Genomic DNA, 19189 nt, shown 5'->3' on the forward strand with positions numbered 1-19189 from the left:
TCAGTCTGCCTTTAATCCTGAACAAAAGAAACTGTTAATCATAAACTTCAGGATTTAAAGAATCTGAACTAAGGAAGAGAAAGCTGTGAGTTAGGAATTAAAGCCCGCTGGGTAACTCTGGGCCAGTAACTCTGGGCAGTAACCTCTCTCAGCCCAACTCGGCCCACAGGGTCGCTGTTCTCGGCAAACGGGGAGGAGGAAGGACTATTAGGTATGTTCACGGCTCTGAATTATTCCTAAAATGATAAAAGCATAAAAAATCTTGGGGGAAAAAAAGCTAAACATGATTTTTATTCTAGAAAGTTATAAACGGAGAGATAAAATGGAAATGTTGAAACTTCCACATTATGATTTGTGAATTAGTCATAAAGTACAAACAGCTTTTCGTGGAAAATAGATCCTGTTTTGTTTTTTTCCAAGACAGAGCATAGAAAAACAACTTCATGATTTCAAAAACTGGACACTAGAGGGGACTAAAGTTTTTAGGCAGAGGAAAGATATTTTAATATTATATTTGTATTTATACTTTTTATGGTATTTTAATGTTTTATCCTGGTTGTAAACCACCCGGACTATCCCCTTTGGGGGGAGAAGGGCAGTGACAAAATATGATAGATAGATGATAGACAGACAGACAGACAGACAGACAGACGGACGGACAGACAGACAGACAGACAGACAGATAGATAGATAAAATTAAATATACAGGCCTGCAAGATGGTGCAAAATGTTCTACCAATAAGAATACTGAAGGAGACTTTTGAAGAATGGAATCAGAAAATAATAGCCATTATATCAACAATGTCAGTAATGATGTCTGCTTCTATGGATCGACTATGTCCAAAAGAAATGTCAGATGTAGAACAAATTAGATCGGACAAGATAGAGATGGTATCAAAAGTGGATTTACAACTGACAGGCCAAGAGAATGATTTAGAAAAGGATGTTTCACTGGATCTACAAAAGAGGCTTCTTAAAGCCTTGAAGAACTCTATGTGATGGGACAAAGAAGAAATGAAGAGAAATCAAACCTTACAACAATACTTGTATGAACTAAAGCTTAAGACTGGTAGACATAAAAAGAAGGGATATAAAATTGATTTATTGGATCCAGGTTAAAAGAAGGTATCTTGTGACTTCTGGCTACCCTCTGTGGACTTTTTGCTGACACCAGGACTGAAAAGATGGTGCTTTATGGATTGGTTTATCCATAAGGGATGGGATGTGGGATGAAGAAGGAACATTGGTTTACTTTAGTGAGGGTGAAGAGTCACTAAACTTGTTGATTCGTTGAGATGAAGGTTGGAAGTCACTTCTTTATATATTTCTCTTTCTTTATAAGGTTCCTCTCTTTTTCTTCTCTTTTATTTCTTTTTTTCTCCTTCCACTGTTTACTCCTTCTCCCTATCCTCCTTTCTTTCTCTAAGTTTACGCTGTATAAGATTTTACTATTATAAACAAAATTCTTCATGAGAATTAACATACATAATATTAATTTAATAGCAATATAAAATTATTAGCATACATAATATTAGTAAATATTATCAACAAATAATAAATAAATATAATTCATATTTATCAATGTAATTAATATATAATAAACATTAATAAATAAATATAATAACAATTGTATATATAAATGATCTATAATTGGTCTGGCAGAAAGGGCACGCTGGGGACCTCCTTGCCTAACGAATGCCAACTGGTGGGGTGGAAGAGGACCGCCTTCACTGCTGTTGCCCCGCCCAGTAGAACCTCTTGCCCCCCCACCCGAGATGAGGCTGGCCCCCACCTTTCTGGCCTTCGGGAGGAGCGTCAAGACATGGCTGTGCCAACTACCTCAGGGGTCCAACAGGGATAGGCAGCCCTGGGGACGCTTGCTGGCTTAAATGCTCTCTCCACTTTTTATTTTCCCTCTTTTCTCTTCTTCTCTCTTTTGTATTTTTTCTATTTTTATGATGGACTTATAATTCTTATTTCTGAGCTGCCCAGAGTCACTTTCACAGTGAGACGGGTGGTACATAAATGTATTAGATTTATATACCACCCATCTCACTGTAAAAGTGACTTTGGGCAGCTCAGAAATGAGAATTATAAAACCATCATAAAAATAGAAAAAAAACAAATAAATCTAGCTACCTACCTATCTATCTCCTCTGTAAGATGTATGCAAAGAAACCGGCAAGTTGATGCCCTGAGGGGCTCTTTTATCCCAAGCATGATGTAAATCAGGGCACCATTTCCTCTTTAAAGGAGCCCCACAGTTTCCCTTTTTGAGGCCGCACCAATCAACCCAAAGTTTGTGCACTTTCCCAAATCCTTCCTTATCAATTCCCCTCCTTTCATTAACGGGAGCAAACATGATCCTGTGGCTGAACTTGGTGTCCTTACTAGCAGTCCTCAGAGGTAATTGTTTCCTGCCTATTCAGGTTCTTTCCATGTCTTCTGCTTGTATACAGGAGATTTCACTGAAAGACCTTTCTTTGTAGGGGTCCAGTCTGAGGGCCAGTTGGTGGAGTCTGGTGGGGACGTGAGGAGGCCTGGAGAGTCCCTCTGTCTCTCCTGCCAAGCCTCCGGATTCTCCTTCAGCAGCTATGAAATGAACAGGGTGAGACAGGCTCCTGGAAAAGGGCTGGAAAGGTTGGCCAGCATATTTCCAGAGATGCTTGGCTCTACCACTTCCTATTTAGACAAAGTCAAGTGACGGCTCACCACCTCCAGGGATGATTCCCGCAGCCAGCTGTATCTGCAAATGAGCAGCCTGAAGCCAGAGGACTCGGCGGTCTATTACTTTGCAGGAGACAAAGTGAAAGGAAGTGAATCGGAAGCCTGGCAAAAACCGTCCCTTCTGTAGAGCCACTCTCCAAATTCATTCAGTCAATAGTATAGCGTAAAAGTAATATTATAGAGTATAGCAAAATAATAATAGGTAATACTCTATGACATTGTCTCTTTAGTAATATAGGATATAAGATAGGATATTAATTAATACCCCTAGAGAGCGCTCACATAATTTCAAAATAGTTTCAAAGAAATCTGTCATGTGAATGGAGAAAGAGACTCTTTATCCAAAGACATTTGCAAACTAAGGAACAATTCCCCTCTCCTCTCCTCTCCTCTCCTCTCCTCTCTGGAATACACCTTCAAGGAAAAGTGGAAGGTCAAAGCACTGAGTGCCTCTTTTTTTTCCGGAGGACTCTATATTCGGTTACTGCTTCTGCTTTAAGTGAACCATACAAAATGGCCAGAAATGGTCCAGTGTATGTAGAGATGGAATTTACCTAGGAAAAATGGAATAAATTTTGAAGAAATAAAGAAAACTAAAAAGAGGATAAAATTATGTTTTCCTCTGAGTCTCATATTTAGCAAAATCTTTTGCAAATGAATGGTAGAAAAGGAAAAGGGGTTCTAAGAATTATTCTCCTCTCAGAGAGAATACAGAACTGGTATAGAGCAGATTTTGACCAATGCTAAGCCCTTCCAACCCGGTCTGCCTGGGGTAAAAGGAGGGCGAGGGAAGAACGAGGGGGACCTGCTTTAATCTGGTTGGAACAGCCTCTTTTTGTTGGAGGTCTGCAGAGAGGGTCTGGCTCCCAACCAGTTAGGGATGGTTTGTACTAGACGACCGAGATGGTCCTTCTCAACTCATTTTTACACGATTTCATGATATATAGGAGAAAAAATAAGAATACAGGACCTCATGAAAATACAGTATCTCATAGAATACCCATCAAAAGGAATTTCCTATCACATAACAAAAGAGCAGCTTTGGGTTACTCCCTAGACCGGCTTCAGTTCCCTCGAGCTCTTTCATTTCTTCAGAGCCCTAATTACCATTTCTTAATGCAAGAATCTCCTGGGAAAGTAAATTAGATGCCTCCCCTCCTCAGGTTGCACACCAGGGGGCAGTGTTGCCACATGGAATCGCTTTGCATGTGTGTGGGGTGGGGGTGGGGGTCAGGGAGGGGAACAAAGGAAGGGTCTACAGGTCTTGTCTCATTTCGGAGGCATCATTACATTTACTCTCATTTTCCTGAGAGACCACTGAAGGCAATTCAGAGAAATTTGACATCCCAGGAGATTACATTCCTCACCATGAAGCCACATCTGAGTTGAGAACAGATGTGCTTTGGTTAATATTGAACAAACTGAATTGTTTGGAAAATGCTAAGTCAATTATTTGTGTCTCTCAGTCAACAGACTAAGTGTAGGAGAGGCATTTTTATTATTATTTGTATGAATCAACTCTGGGCAGCTAATAACCCATAAAAAGAACATACAAAATGGGAACCAACTCCCCCCCACCAAAAAAAAAAACAGTATGTAATCCATAGAGTTGCTGAGTAAAAAACCAAACTAATCAGGAACACCCAACAGGCTTCCAATACATTTTTTTTTTAATTCCAACTTTCAGACTTCGATGTTTATGTAAAATTCAAATGTGGCTTACAAATTGGGCCTTACGGCTTGGTCTGCATTCACTTATTTTGGGTGTCTTCCAAAGAACGTGGTCAAGGGAACAACTGTGGAGCAACCATCCTGATCTCCGATCTGCCATCCTTTCCATGTCTGGGCTCTAACGTGGCTATTTAAGGAAATTTCAGGGCATGATTTCTTCCTGTCACCTTCAAACCCTTAGCTGAATTGAGGAGGTTCTCTCAGATTTGCGTTGATTATTCCAGTCTAAACTGCCCTTTCTCCTATGTCCTGTATGTGAAATTTGTGTTGAAAGACATCTATACCTCAATGCCAGGAAGGGATCTTTTATGCTGAGCAATATGTAAATCAGGCCACAATTTCCCCTTTAAAGGAGCCCCAGGGTGTCTCTTTTCAGGCTACAGCCACCAACACAAAGTTTGTGCCCTTTCCTCAATCCTTTCCTGTCAAGTCCCCTCTATCCTTTAACGGGAGCAAAAATGATCCTGTGGCTGAACTTGGTGTCCTTCCTAGCAGTCCTCAGAGGTAATTGTTTCCTCCCTATTCAGGTCCTTTCCATCTTAAATAATGTATACAGGAGATTTCACCAAAACACCTTTCTTTGTAGGTGTCCAATCTGCAGCCCAGTTGGTAGAGTCCGGAGGGGATGTGAGAAGGCCTGGAGAGTCCCTCCGCCTCTCCTGCCAAGCCTCTGGGTTCAACTTTGGGGGCTACCACATGGGCTGGGTGAGACAGGCCCCTGGGAAAGGCCTGGAATGGGTTGCATTAATATATACCGATTCCAGTGGAAAATTCTACTCAGACAAAGTCAAGGGACGCTTCACCATCTCCAGGGACAACGCCAAAAGCCAAGTGTATCTGCAAATGAACAGCCTGAAGCTGGAGGACTCGGCAGTCTATTACTGTGCAAGAGACACAGTGGGAGGAAGTGAGTCTGAAGCCTGGCAAAAACCTTCCCTTCCTCAGAGCAGCTCTCCAAGTTGATTAAGTCACAGAAGGTTGAGTTTGTGTAATTGGAGTGAGAAGCAGCAAATAAATCTCCACAGTATGAAGTGAGAGCCCATAGCTGATCTTTGAAGACGCTGTGGGTAATGCGGTGTCAGAAGGAGTCAAGATCTCTGTCTTCCTCCTTACTTTCTTCCCCAAATGCTGCTTTTCCCGCCATACAGATTTCCCTCCTCAAGCAAGGCAAAAGGTGAAAAGGGAACAGGAAGCACCCAGCTGTTTTGACAAAAGATCCCTTTCAGATTTAGCCAGATATCTTTCAAATAAAATGACCCATTCAGGTCAACATTTTTCCTAGGCTGAAGAGATCTCCACAAAAGATTCCTTCTCCCGAACGTTAACCTTCCGATTTAGCAGCGCCAAACATGAAGAGGTCCCAGCTCGGCAGGAAGCCAAACTACCCCAAGCAAAGGGAACCCCGACCCAGCAGGGGCCCCACCACAGAGTGCCCCCCCTCTGAACCCCGGGGAATTGCTCCTTCCCAGAGTTCCTAGAGAGCGCCCCCTTTCCATCCACCGGCTAAGTGCGCTTGCACGGACATTGCTAGAGGGCGGAAACACTTTCCCATAACACTCGCAAAGCTTGTCCACATAAAGGGCTGGTAGGAAATTCCAGACTGTGGCCACTGCCGTTGTTGTACCAGCTCTTCGAAAATCAACTTTCAACCTGTTCACACAACGGCCTGAGCATTTTTTATTCCCAGCTCTGAATGAAGATGACGAGATTTCCTTCCAACAGTGGTTAGAACTTCGGAAGGGGAGATGAAGGGAATCTCAGGGCAGTGGAATAAACTGGGCCGTTTTTAAAAAGCTAAAATTTAAGCTGAGGTAGGAATATGGATTCCTTACCGACAATTGTTCCTTGAGATATTTTGCAGTTCAGTCCCCTTTGGTTCTCAATATCGCCACCGCTCCCAAGTTTAGTTCTTTTCTACTTGTTGCTCTTTTCTTGTTCCCTCCACATTAATATACAGGAAGTCCTCACTTAACGACTAGTTGCTTAATGACTTTTGAAAGAAATGACGGCCTTCGAATGGGTACTTTATGGCCAGTAAAGTACTTCTGGCCATCGTGAAACGTTGCAGGAACGCCCCCCCACCCCCCATGATCATGTGACCACATTTTTGGCTCTTGGCAACCAGCTCGCATTTACATATTGTTGCTAGGGTGCTGCAATCACGTTATCACCTTCCGCAATCTTCTCGGATCCCCAGAAAGTCAATGGGGAAGCTGGCAGGGAAGGTTGCAAGTGATCTAATAAAGAAAGAACACCCCATTGGCTCGATCTGGTTCTTTTCTTCCTCTGATTTCTCTGATTAAACTCTGACATACAAATTGTGCCTTGTGGCTTGGTCTCTGTTCAGTCCTTTTGGGTTTCTACAAAACAGTATTGTTAAGGCGAAATGTAAAAAGTTTCCTGAACTCCGAATTGCGTCTCTGTTCATTTCTCTATCAAAAATTCTTGGTGCATGTTCATTCTCTCTTACCTTGAATCGCTTTGAAAAGTGGTGAAATCTTTCAAGTCTTTGTTTCAATTACTCTGAGGTAAACCTCCCCTTTCTCCTACGTCCTCACAGTAAAAGAAGAAGAACAACAGTTTTCCTGAACTTTTCCTAGTACTAGAAAACTATGTGAAAATCACCCCTGTAAGGTGTGTGCATAGAGATCTATGAGATCAGTGCCATGAGGGGCTCTTTTACCCCAACAGATATGCAAATCAACACACAATTTCCCCTTTAAAGGAGCGCCATGGTTTCCCTTGTCAGGCTACACCCACCAACACAAAGTTTGTGCACTTTCCTGAATCCTTTCCTGCCAATTCCTGTCGTAAGAGTCACGAACCATGCTTAGACAAGGAATAGGTCTCTAGTGTTTTATTACTGCTACATTAGACAGAAAATCCTAACAAACTGAAGAAGCGTGGGAAAAACCCAGACAGAAAACCCCCAGAAGTTAAGGCGGGTCTGATCTGTGTCTCTTTGAATGGCTGCTTAACTCCTCAGTACTACGCATGCGTTTCCCCCCCTGGATAGGGGCCCCCTCCTGCTCGCCATCAGTCCTCATGACATCACCCTCCCCTCCAGACTCACATTCCATTTCAGCCCCTCCCTTCCAGAGTTCCTTCCTCCCTCCAGGGTCTCATGAGAGTCCATCTCCCCCTCCAAGCTCCCATGGGAACTGGGCAACGATGGAAGTTCCTCAAAGGAAAACTCCTCCAAGGACGAATCAGTGCTGCTCTCCAGGTCTGATAACGCTTCTGGCCCAGGTGGCTGCTGCTGGAAAATAGCTAGATAATTAGAAGATTCTTCCCCCCTCCCCCTTGGGAAATGCAAGCCGGAGGTGGAGGGCTGCAGCTCCCCCTCCTCCTCTCTCCCTGGCCTCAGAGCCTCTGGCGGGGGTGGAGGTTGCCAACTTAGGAACTCCTCTGCTTGGGATTCCTCTGCTTGCCCAGACGAGTGAGGAATCTCTGGTAGAGTGTGAGGGTTGGTTTTGTGAGGGAAAAGCTGATGGAATCGTTGAACCAGCGCTGGTGCATACACAACTCTGGCATTTTCCCATGTGCGCTCTTCCTCAGGGTACCCTTTCCAGTGTATTAAATAATGGATGTCCCTTCCACTCCTGCTAGAGTCCAGAATTTCCTCGACATCATATCCCTCCTTCCCCTCCACAATTACTGGAGTGGGGGGGGCATTTGCGATTGTAAGGTACTTGGGGGAGGGTCCTTGGCTAGCAAGGCTCTGTGAAAGCCTCAATGGATTTTCATGGATGCTGGCAGCTTTAAGCAATAAGCCACTGTATTTATCTGCTGTACCACAGTGAAAGGGCCCACAAACTTAGTGTCCAACTTCAAGGAGGGCCTGGTAGAGGTCAGAAACTTGGTAGAGAGCCACACTTTGACTCCTACCGCAATCACTGGCCCCTCTTGTCTGTGAGCATCTTCAGCTCTCTTGTAAGCACTCTTTGCCCTGTTCAGCTGCTCCTTTAACAACTCCTGTGCGGCTTGTTGCTCTTTAAGAAAATCTGCTGTGGCTGGAACAGTTCCCTGCTGGGAGGAGGTGGGCAAGACCCGAGGGTTAACCCCGTAGAGTGCTTGGAAAGGAGACATCTTGGTAGAGGATGGCACAGAGCTGTTATAAGTAAATTCTGCCATGGGGAACAGGGCTGGCCAATTGTCTTGCTGATAAGTGGTGTAACACCTGCGATACTGCTGTAACCATTGCTTAATTTTCTCAGCTTGCCCGTTACTAGCTGGATGATGCAATGATGATAGGTGGATATGGACCTGTAATGACTGGAAAAGGGCCCTCCAGAAACTGGAAGTCAACTGAGGGCCTCTGTCACACACCAAGTGATTCACCATGCCTCTATACCTAAAAACATGATCCATAAACAACTGTGCTGTGGCTTGTGCAGATCGAGGTCCTTGCAAGGAATAAAATGTGCCATTTTAGTGAAAAGTTCCACCACCACTAGTATGGAAGTGAGCCCCTGGACACGGCGGTCTATTACTGTGCGAGACACAGTGAGAGGAAGTGAGTCTGAAGCCTGGCAAAAACCTTCTATTCCTCAGAGCCACTCTGCATGTTGATTCAGCCACACAAGGTTGAATGTGTGTATTAGGACTGAGAAGCAGCATATTCCTGTCCATCATGGCCAATGGGAATAAGTAACCTGGAGTTATCAGTGTGGAACCTGGTTAACTATTTTGTAGGGGAGACCAAGGAAAATTCAGGGCAGTAGAATAAACTGGACAGTTTTTAAAAAGTTAAAATTTAATTTGAGGTAGAGAGATGATTACCTCCAATTCTTCCCTGATCTATTTTACAGTTCAGTCCCCGTTGGTTGTCAGTATTGCCAAGTCTCCCCAGTCTAACTCTTTACTACATGTTGCTCCCTTCTCCTTCCTTCCACATTGATATATGTTCAGTCTCCTTAATCCTGAACCGCTCTCCCCTCAGCCAGGCAGAGCCAAGAGAGCCACAGTCTCAAGTTGATCCCGGCAACATTGTCTTGCCCAGAGCTCCACCACTGCCCACTTGGGTTTGAACTAACAATTAATAAAGGACATTGCTACTATAAATACTACTATAAATAGTTCCTTGTAAATAAAGCTTTCTAATTGAATTCCACTGGTTGTCTGAGTCTAACCAGAACACAGAGGGACTTCTGTATAAATACTTGAGAAGAAGAAATCACCCATCTCTTGAGTACTGTGGGATTCTTCTCTTTCAGGTATCCAATGAGAGAGTTTGCTGGAAGGAAACAAACAAAAAAATATTAATATGGCCTGAAGGTTCCAATTTCACCTTCACTGTTTGCAGTGTGATGTGGGTGAGCCTGGACTCAGATAAAATCCTGGAATGGGATATCATCATTCAATATCATGACAGCAGGTAGGAAATCAATCTTTTTGTATAATCATCTGAACATCTATACCGTGAAATACACATTCGATATATGGAGGAAATATCTGCCTGAAAGGCAGGGATTCATCGAAGTGTCCAGATTCGGAAGGCCAGCTACCAAGCAGCTCTGTCTCTCTTTTATCCTGAAGTGTATGTAAACGCAGAGACACCCTTCCTCTTTATATGACACCATCTCCTGCCCTCCTCAGACTTTATCTGGAGGTCCAAAGCCAGACTGCCTGGAACTTCTTCTCTGACGCACTGTGTCCGGATGCCCCCCACCTCAGGGGGCCATCCTGACATAAAGTGCCTGCTGCCAGGCCACCCCAGCATGGCACTGAAAGAGAGGCACCAGTCAGCCCACTGACAGGAAGCAACAGCAGGAAGGGGCAGATGTGCAGAACACGGCAGACCAGCCTTTGTGAGTTCACCAGCACTCAGACATGTTGATTCAGCACCTGGGACAGACGAAAGCACACGATCATGTTGTCAATAGATTTGCACAAAGAGGTGCAAGATGGAGAAGGAAGCAGGGTGCCAGACTTTTGGTGGGAGGGGGGACAAATGTACTTATACTGTCACTTGAGGATCACTGAGTTATTCGAATCTTTAATCACTAGTCCAATAAAGACTCTTTCCCATTCCTAAACGGCTTGTGTCAAGAGTGCTGATTCGTTGGGTTCAGGACTGGAGCCATGACACATTGAGAAAGAAAAATGATGCTTTCGCTCCAAACCATGTCCATTTCAGCAGCCTTCCAAGGTAATGTTTTTTCCAACCAAAGATGGAAGCTAAAAGGCTTTTACATATTTGAGGTTAATGGAATGGAGTAAGCTGAATAGTTCAATTCTACATATCAATATTTCCTTTCCAGCTGTCCAAATGGAGGTCCAGGTGGTGGAATCTGGAGGGGGTATAAAAAGGCCTGGAGAATCCCTCCGTCTCTCCTGCCAAGCTTCGGGTTTCACCTCCAGCCGCGATGAGATGAGCTGGGTGAGACAGGCTCCAAGAAGGGACTTGAATGGGTTGCATGGATTAATGAGGACAGAGATGGGAGCAGCCAACCCTATGCCAATTCAGTGAAAGGCCCTTTCACCGTCTCCCAGCAAGATGCCTCCAGTATGCGTTACCTTCAAATGAACAGCTTGAAACCAGAGGACACCACCGTGTATTGCTGTGCTTGAGGCTCACAGTGAGAGGAAGTTATGCTGAATCCTGACAGAATCAGGACTGGAGAGTGGCTGCTGTCCACACTGAGTCGGCTTCCCTGCCCTGAATTAAAAACAATGGAATTTAGCTCTTCGTGCAGATGAGTAGATCCAAAGCCCTTTCATTTCCCCCACTGATGAAGTGGAAAAGCCACTAATATTCAACCTGTGGAAAGGCAGTGATCAGCGCTGACCCAGTCTCTGTTTGTGCGGGCACCCTGTGTCGGTATGAGTTTTCCCTCTGGGCAGAAAGACTGGGAGGGAGGCTCAATCCTTCTATGCGATTTCACTGGTCTCTCTGGGCTTTTCAAAGGTACGTGGGGCTTTGGGTCATGAAGAAACTGTTTGGGGGTAAGGGAGGGTAAAGCATGACCCATTCCTTCTGCAAATGTCACAACTCATGAACCAAGATCAGTCATAGGACACACCAAGAAATCCTGTATCAAAAATAGAGCAGAGGAAGAGGAGAAGGAGTCAGGGATGAATGTTATCCAAAATATTCCTGAGGGAAATTAGAGCCCCCAAGAGGTGCTCCCTCCTTGAACTGGAGGTGTAGGACCCTCTCCATCTGCAGTCAGAAGGAGGCAGGGATGGTCCAGAGAGAGCCCACTGTGAGGTCTGCCAATGGCTGAAATAAGGCCTGCGACTGTGTGAACTTGCCTCCTTCTCCTGCTGCTTCCATGAGGCTAAAGCAGAGATTAAACAGTGCTGGTCATGGAGGCAACAGAAGAGGGAAACCCTTGCTTGACTTCCCCAGGTGTTTTCCATGAGCAGAACGAGCTGAGAGGCGGCAAATCTGATATCTGAGCAAAGATTCTGTTGCTCAGAGCTGTTTTGTAGATTGTGTCAGTCACACATATTGGCAATTTCATGATGTCCGATAATAATATATTGTCCTGACTATATTACAGCCATGCATTTATTAGCAGGGAGTTAACTATTGATCAGTATAAACTGAAAGGTAGATTGTATTCTCTTTCCTTCTTCTTTCTTGGTTTTTTTTCTAGTGTCCTTGTATGTTCCCTTTTCTAAACACATTAAACTTGTTTTTTTGACATTTGAAGAGTTCCTTTTTCATTCTGCATGTTAACAATGTTTAATAAAAATGTATAGATAAATTTTACTTATAGAGAAAACAAAACAAAAAGGTTATTCTCAATATTTTACCTTTTCTTTTCTTTTCTTTTCTTGTATTTTCAAGGAAATTCAAGGAAGGGAATAGAAGAAGAATTGGAAAGGATGAAATAATGTTCCTCCCCCCCTTTTTTGTCATAAATTGGAATTTTGCATTTGTTAAATACATGAATTTATATTATTTTTGTTTCTTTGTTTATTTTGTCCTACACTTGTGTGGCCTTAAGTCAGTGAAAGTATTTGGGGGGTACAAAATGAGAAAAGGGAATAAGTGTGGTCATAATAAAGAGGATCTTAAAAACATAGGAACAATTCGCTAAATAGTAATTTAATATATAGCAAATAAAAACAGATACCATTTTATGCTATGTGAGTGAAGGAAGATAGATCCTTTGGAACTGTGATGCTGGAGGAAAATCCTGAGAGTGCCTTGGACTGCAAGAAGATCCAACCAGTCCATCCTCCAGGAAATAAAGCCAGACTGCTCACTGGAGGGAGTGATATTAAAGGCAAAACTGAAGTACTTTGGCCACATAATGAGAAGACGGGACACCCTGGAGAAGATGCTGATGCTGGGGAGAGTGGAGGGCAAAAGGAAGAGGGGCTGACCAAGGGCAAGGTGGATGGATGACAGTCTAGAGGGGACGGACTCGTCCCTGGGGGAGCTGGGGATGTTGACGACTGACAGGAAGCTCTGGCGTGGGCTGGTCCATGAAGTCATGAAGAGTCGGAAGCGACTGAATGAATAAACAACAACTCATGCCAGTGTAAACCATACTTAGCCAATGAAGTTGAATGGAGATGATAAAGAAGACAAGGTAAAAAAATATATATTCCCCTGCAACATACCACAAATATCAGAAAGGAGAGGAGAGGAGAGGACTGTGAATCCTATTTTCTTTGAGGAAAGCTAGGATGGATGAGAAATGGGGCAGCCTTGCCTCACTGGCGAAAACAGGCTTGGTCTTCTTTGGTGGATTGATAATTGTAAAAAAAAATAACAAAAAATAAATAATGTAATGTCATAGATAGAACAGATGGAAAGCGACAATAAGGAGAAAGTTTAGCACTTTTTGCAAGCAGCAATCAGGATGTTCAAGTTCATAGAAGAAAGAGGAGGATGAGTTAAGGAGAGGTGATGTCTTTTGTTTGAGGTGTGACCCAGGGAGTGGGAAATCCCAAGGGTCTGACTCACAGGGGGGTTCCTTTATGAATTTATTTTTAAACTGTTTTACATTACCTATTATTTATTTTTATATTATATTATATTGCCACACTTCCCTTAGAAGGTCCTCTATAGGGCCAGTGCAAGTCTTCATAGTTTTTGGTTGGTTTTGTCTCAGTGAGTAATGCTCCTTTTTTTCTTCCCTGAAAGGATGAAGGGGAGTTTCATTTATGGAAATGGGACAGATTTTGGAGAAATAAAGGAATGAAGCAAAAGGTAACGTAATATTTTCCTCCATGTCTCATCTAAATGATAACCACAGTGATCCAATAACACTTAATGAGAGGAGATTCAGAAGCAACACAAAGAATTATTCTCCCATCACAAAGAATTCAAACTAGTATAGAGCCGATTACGATAAATGTTGCATCTTTCCAAGTCTGTCTACCTAGAGTAAACTGAGGATGAGGGAAGAAGAGGGCCTTCATTGCTTCTCAGCCTCACTTCCCCTCCTGGGATGTCAGAATCTCCTTGGAGAATCAGGCAGATGCCGCCCCTCCTCACCCTCCACAGCAGGGGGCAGTGGTGTCACCCTGAATCGCATTGCCCGTGTGTGGGGTGGGGGTGGGGGTGTAGGGAATAAAAGAAGGGGCATTAGATATAGTCTCCTTTTGGAGGCATCCTTGTTTTTTTCTGTTATTTCCATATGAGTTCACTGAAAAGGTCTCAAGAGAATGTCCCATCTCAAGAGGCAACAGTCCTCACCATGAAGCCATGTCTGAGTCGACAACAGATGTGCTTTGCTAAATATAGAGCAACTGAATCCTTTGGGGCATACGAAGTGATTGAGTAGAATTTCTCAGCCAAGAGAGAGACTGTACTTGCTGGCATTTTTAGTAGTATATGGTATTACTACTGCTCTTGCTGCTATTATTATTATTAGTAGTAGTAGTAGTAGTAGTAGTAGTATTTCAATTTTTATGTCAGCCCACCTTGCCGAATTAACTCTGGGCAACTAGCAACTGATAAAAACACAACGCAAAATACCAGCCCAAACCAAGCAATATATTCAATTCATACAACTACCAACCTAAGAACCCATCTAACAGGGCAAGAACACCCAAAGGTTCAAACTACTTCTTCTCTCCCTGTGATTTCTCTCATTAAACTCTGCCAAAAAATTGTTCCTCCTGGCTTGGTCTGCATTGAGTTCTTTTGGGTTTCTTCAGGAGTGCCTGGTTAAGGGAGGGAAGGTGAAGAAATTTTCCTGAAATAAGATGTGCTGCTCTATGAATTTTCTATCCCAAACACGTCTCTTCCAAAAATTCTTAGTGCAACTTCATTCTCTGCTACACTGAATCACTTTTGAGAAGTGGTGAAATTTTGCATGTCTTTCTTTAATTACTCATTCTCCAATGTCCTCAAAGCAAAAACAAAACAAAACGAAAAACCCTCTTGCCTTCACTTTCCTTAGGGCTGGAAAATTATGTTGAAAATCGTCCTTGTAAGCTGTGTGCACAGAGATCTCTGAGATCAGTGCCCTGAGGGGCTCTTTTATCAGAATTAATATGCAAATCGAGTCACAATTTCCTCTATAAAGGAGCCCCATGGATTCCCTTTTCAGGCTACACCCACAAATACAAACTTTGTGCATTCTCCCAAATCCTCAACTGTCTGTTCCCTCCATTCACTCGAGGGAGCAATAATGATCCTCTGGGTAAACTTGGTGTCCTTACTAGCCGTCCTCAGAGGTAATTGTTTCCTCCCTCTTCAGGATGTTTCCATATTAGTCCTGGTATGCAGGACATTGCATTGAAGTACTTTTTTTTTTTTAGGTGTCCTGTCAGAGGCCCAGCTGGTGGAGTCTGGAGGGGATGTGAGAAGGCCTGGAGAGTCCCTCTGCCTCTCCTGCCAAGCCTCTGGCTTTGACTTCAGCAGCCATTGGATGAGCTAGGTGAGACAGGCTCCAGGGAAAGGACTGGAATGGGTGGCCCGCATAACTACAGGCTCATCTAGCACTTACTACTTGGACAAAGTCAAGGGACGCTTCACCATCTCCCGGGATGATTCCTGCAGCCAGCTGTATCTGCAAATGAACAGCCTGAAGCCAGAGGCCACGGCAGTCTATTACTGTGCAGGAAACACAGTGAGAGGAAGTGAGTCTGAAGCCTGGCAAAAACCTTCCCTTCCTCAGAGCAGCTCTCCAAGTTGGTTCAGTCACAGAAGGTTCACTGTGTGTTTCATAACCAAGAAGGTTCAGATAAAACTCCATGCAAGCAAGTGGTAGCCCAGAGCTGATCTTGGTAAAAGCAACGTTGAAAATTTTTAGCACTTGGTCGAGGGACAAGAAGGACATATTAGGGCAGTAGAATAGACTAGGAAGCTTTTCTTTTCTTTTTTTTAAGTTAAAATTTCCTCAGAGGAACAGATAAGGATTCCTTTCCTACATTTCTTCCTTGATGAATATTTCAGTTCATTCCCATTTAATCCTCTGAATACAACCATCTCTCCTCAGTTAAATAATTTTCTATATGTTGCTCATTTGTGATCTCTTCTGTGTTAATGTTTATTCAATTCCCTTAATTCTGACACTCCCTCCCCAGAGCTGGGCAGAGCAAAGAAGCTCAAAAGTTGAGAATTGAAGAGACCCTCTCCCAGGGGCCTTCTGGTTCTGGAGAGTTTAGACTCTCTTCCTGCCTTCAATAGTGGCCTGGCAGTTCCTGCTGCCACCTGATATCCACCCAGGGATGTTGTTAGCCACCCAGAGTCACTAGTTGAGACGAGTGGCATTATAAATTGAATAAACAAATAAATAAATAGATAGATAGATAAAGTTTCCTGGAGATCTTTCATTTATTTTTAGCCCTAAATTTTTAATGCAAGACACTCAAGGGAAAGTTATGGAGATGCCTCCCCTCCTCAGGTTTTACACCAGGGGGCAGTGTTGCCACTCGGAATCACTTTGCATGTTGTGGGGTGGGGGAGGAGAACAAAGGAAGGGTCTGCAGGCCTTGTCTCACTTCGGAGGCATCATTACATTTACTCTCATTTTCCTAAGAGTTCACTGAAAAGACCTCAAGAAAATTTAACATCCCAAGAGATTACATTTCTCTCATGAAACCATATCTCAATACACAACAGATGTTCTTTGCTAAATATAGAAAAAACTATTTTTTTTGGAAAATGCAAAGTAATTTTTTTGTATCTCTCAGTCCATGAAGTAAGTGTAGGAGAGGCATTTTTATTGTTATTAGTATCAATTAACTATAGGCAGCTAATAACACATAAGAAGCCCATAAAAACGGCAACCTACCTATACATATACGACAACCATGCAGTTGCCAAGTTAAAAACCAAACTAATATTTTTTATTATGATTATTCCAAAAAGGAGACTTGGATGTTTCTGTAAAATTCAAATGTGGCTTACAAACTGGGCCTCGTGGCTTGATCTGCGTTCACTTATTTTGGTTTTCTTCCAAAGAACAGGGTCAAGGGAAAACCTTGGGAGCAACAAGTCTGAACTCACATGGGCCATCCTGTTCATGTCTGGTCTCTAACGTGCCTATTTAAGGAAATTTCAGGGCATGATTTCTTTCTGTCACCTTAAAACACTTTTTTGAAATGAGGAGGTAGTGTCAGATCTTGCTTTCTTACTCCAGTCTAAACTGGCCCTTTCTCCTATGTCCCATGTGTGAAAGGTGTGTCAAAAGACATCTATACCTCAAAGCCCCGAGGGGCTCTTTTATGCTGAGCGATATGCAAATCAGGCCACAATTTCCCCATTAAAGGAGCCCCAGGGTGTCTCTTTTCAGGCTACACCCACCAACACAAAGTTTGCGCCCTCTCCTGAATCCTTTCCTGTCAATTCCCCTCTATACTTTAACGGGATCAAAAATGATCCTGTGGCTGAATTTGGTGTCCTTACTAGCAGTCGTCAGAGGTAATTGTTTCCCTCCTATTCAGGTCCTTTCCATTTTAATTCTTGCATAAAGGAGAGCTCATTAAAACAACTTTTATTTTAGGTGTCCTGTCAGAGGCCCAGCTGGTGGAGTCCGGAGGGGACGTGAGAAGGCCTGGAGAGTCCCTCCGTCTCTACTGCCAAGCCTCTGGCTTCACCTTCAGCAGCTACTACATGGTCTGGGTGAGGCAGGCCCCTGGAAAAGGACTGGAATGGGTGGCCGGCACAATTACAGGCTCATCTAACACTGACTACTCAGATAAAGTCAAGGGGCGCTTCACCATCTCGAGCGACAACTCCAAAAGCCAGCTGTATCTGCAAATGAACAGCCTGAAGCCGGAGGACTCGGCAGTCTATTACTGTGCAGGAGACACAGTGAGAGGAAGGGAGTCTGAAGCCTGGCAAAAACCTTCCCTTCCTCTGATCACTTCTACAAGTTCCTAAAGTCACAGAAGGTTGAATTTGTGTAATTGGAATGAGAAGCAGCAGATGAATATCCATCATAGCAAGTGGGAATTCAGGCCTGGTCTTAGCATTATCACTGTGGTACCTGGTGAGCAGTTTGCTAGGAGAGACCAAGGAAAAATCAGGGCAATAGAATAACCTGGGAAGTTTTTTAAAAGTTTAAATTTAATTTGAGGTAGAAAGGTGATTACCTACAATGCTGGCCATGTCAGGAATGACAAGGTTTGTCCACTGATTCTGGGTCTCAGCCCTGTCAGCCATTGTTTTAGGTCTAGGTGTAGAGTTAGTTTTAATGAAGGCCCAATTTGGACATCCACAGGCCTTCAGGGCTGTCCTCAGGTGCTGGTTGTCTTCCTCTGTGGCGTCCAAGGAGGTGGGGATGGTTTCTGCCCTGTGACGTAATGTCCTGATGACTCCTATTTTGTGCTGCAGTGGATGGTGGGAGTCAAACATCAGGTCTTGGTCTCTGTGTGTGGGTTTCCTGTACATCTGTATTTCTAGCTTGCCACAGGTCCCAATAAGAACCTCACAGTCTAGGAATGCCAGTCTGTTGTCCTTGGTGTCTTCCCTGGTGAACCTGATGTCTGCGTCTATGGTGTTTATACAGTCTGTGAAAGACTGGTACCAAGGACAAGAGACCTGCTTCGATCTCCAGGAGAACCTTCATGTCTACTCTCCTCCAGTTTTGTTGTTTATTCATTTAGTTGCATCTGACTCTTCATGTCTTCATGGACCAGCCCAGGCCAGAGCTTCCTGTAAATTGTCAACACCCCCAGCTCCCCCAGGGACGAGTCTGTCACCTCTAGAATATCATCCATCCACCTTGCCCTTGGTCAGCCCCTCTTCCTTTTGCCCTCCACTCTCCATAGCATCAGCATCTTCTCCAGGGTGTCCTGTCTTCGCATTATGCAGCCAAAGTATTTCACTTTTGCCTTTAATATCATTCCCTCATGTGAGCAGTCTGGCTTCATTTCATGGAGGATGGAGAGGTTTGATCTTCTTGCGGTACAAGACACTCTCAGAATTTTCCTCCAACACAACAGTTCAAAAGCATCGATCTTCCTTCTCTCAGCCTTCCTTATGATCCAGCTCTCGCAGCCATAAGTTACTACAGGGAGTACCATTGCTTTAACTATGTGGACCTTTCTTGTCAGTGTGATGTCTCTGATTTGTCATTGCTCTCCTCTCTAGAATTGAAGGTCTTCTGATTTCCTGAGTGCAGTCAGCATCCGCAGTAATCTTCGCAAACAGAAATACAAAGTCTTTCACTGCCTCTACGTTTTCTCCCTCTATCTGCCAGTCATCAATCAAGCTGGTTGCCATAATCTTGGTTTTTTGAGGTTTAGCTGCAAGCCAGCTTTTGCACTTTCTTGTTTCACCTTCATCATAAGGCTCCTCAGTTCCTCTTCA

At 43.7% G+C, this 19189-nt stretch overlaps 2 gene segments (V, D, J or C); both read left to right on the top strand.

The window, feature by feature from the left end:
- Positions 1-13622, top strand: part of LOC134497131 (Ig heavy chain V region 3-like) — a 41180-nt gene extending 27558 nt beyond the window's left edge. Inside the window, 1 exon segment of the V gene segment in view lies at positions 13565-13622. Coding sequence covers positions 13565-13622 — 58 coding nt within the window.
- Positions 13623-15010: 1388 nt separating this feature from the next.
- LOC134497132 (immunoglobulin heavy variable 3-23-like) overlaps positions 15011-19189 on the top strand; it is a 140558-nt gene continuing 136379 nt past the window's right edge. Inside the window, 1 exon segment of the V gene segment in view lies at positions 15011-15105. Coding sequence covers positions 15060-15105 — 46 coding nt within the window.

The sequence above is a fragment of the Candoia aspera genome, chromosome 4, assembly GCF_035149785.1.
Source record: "Candoia aspera isolate rCanAsp1 chromosome 4, rCanAsp1.hap2, whole genome shotgun sequence".
In the NCBI taxonomy this organism is placed as follows: Eukaryota; Metazoa; Chordata; class Lepidosauria; order Squamata; family Boidae; genus Candoia; species Candoia aspera.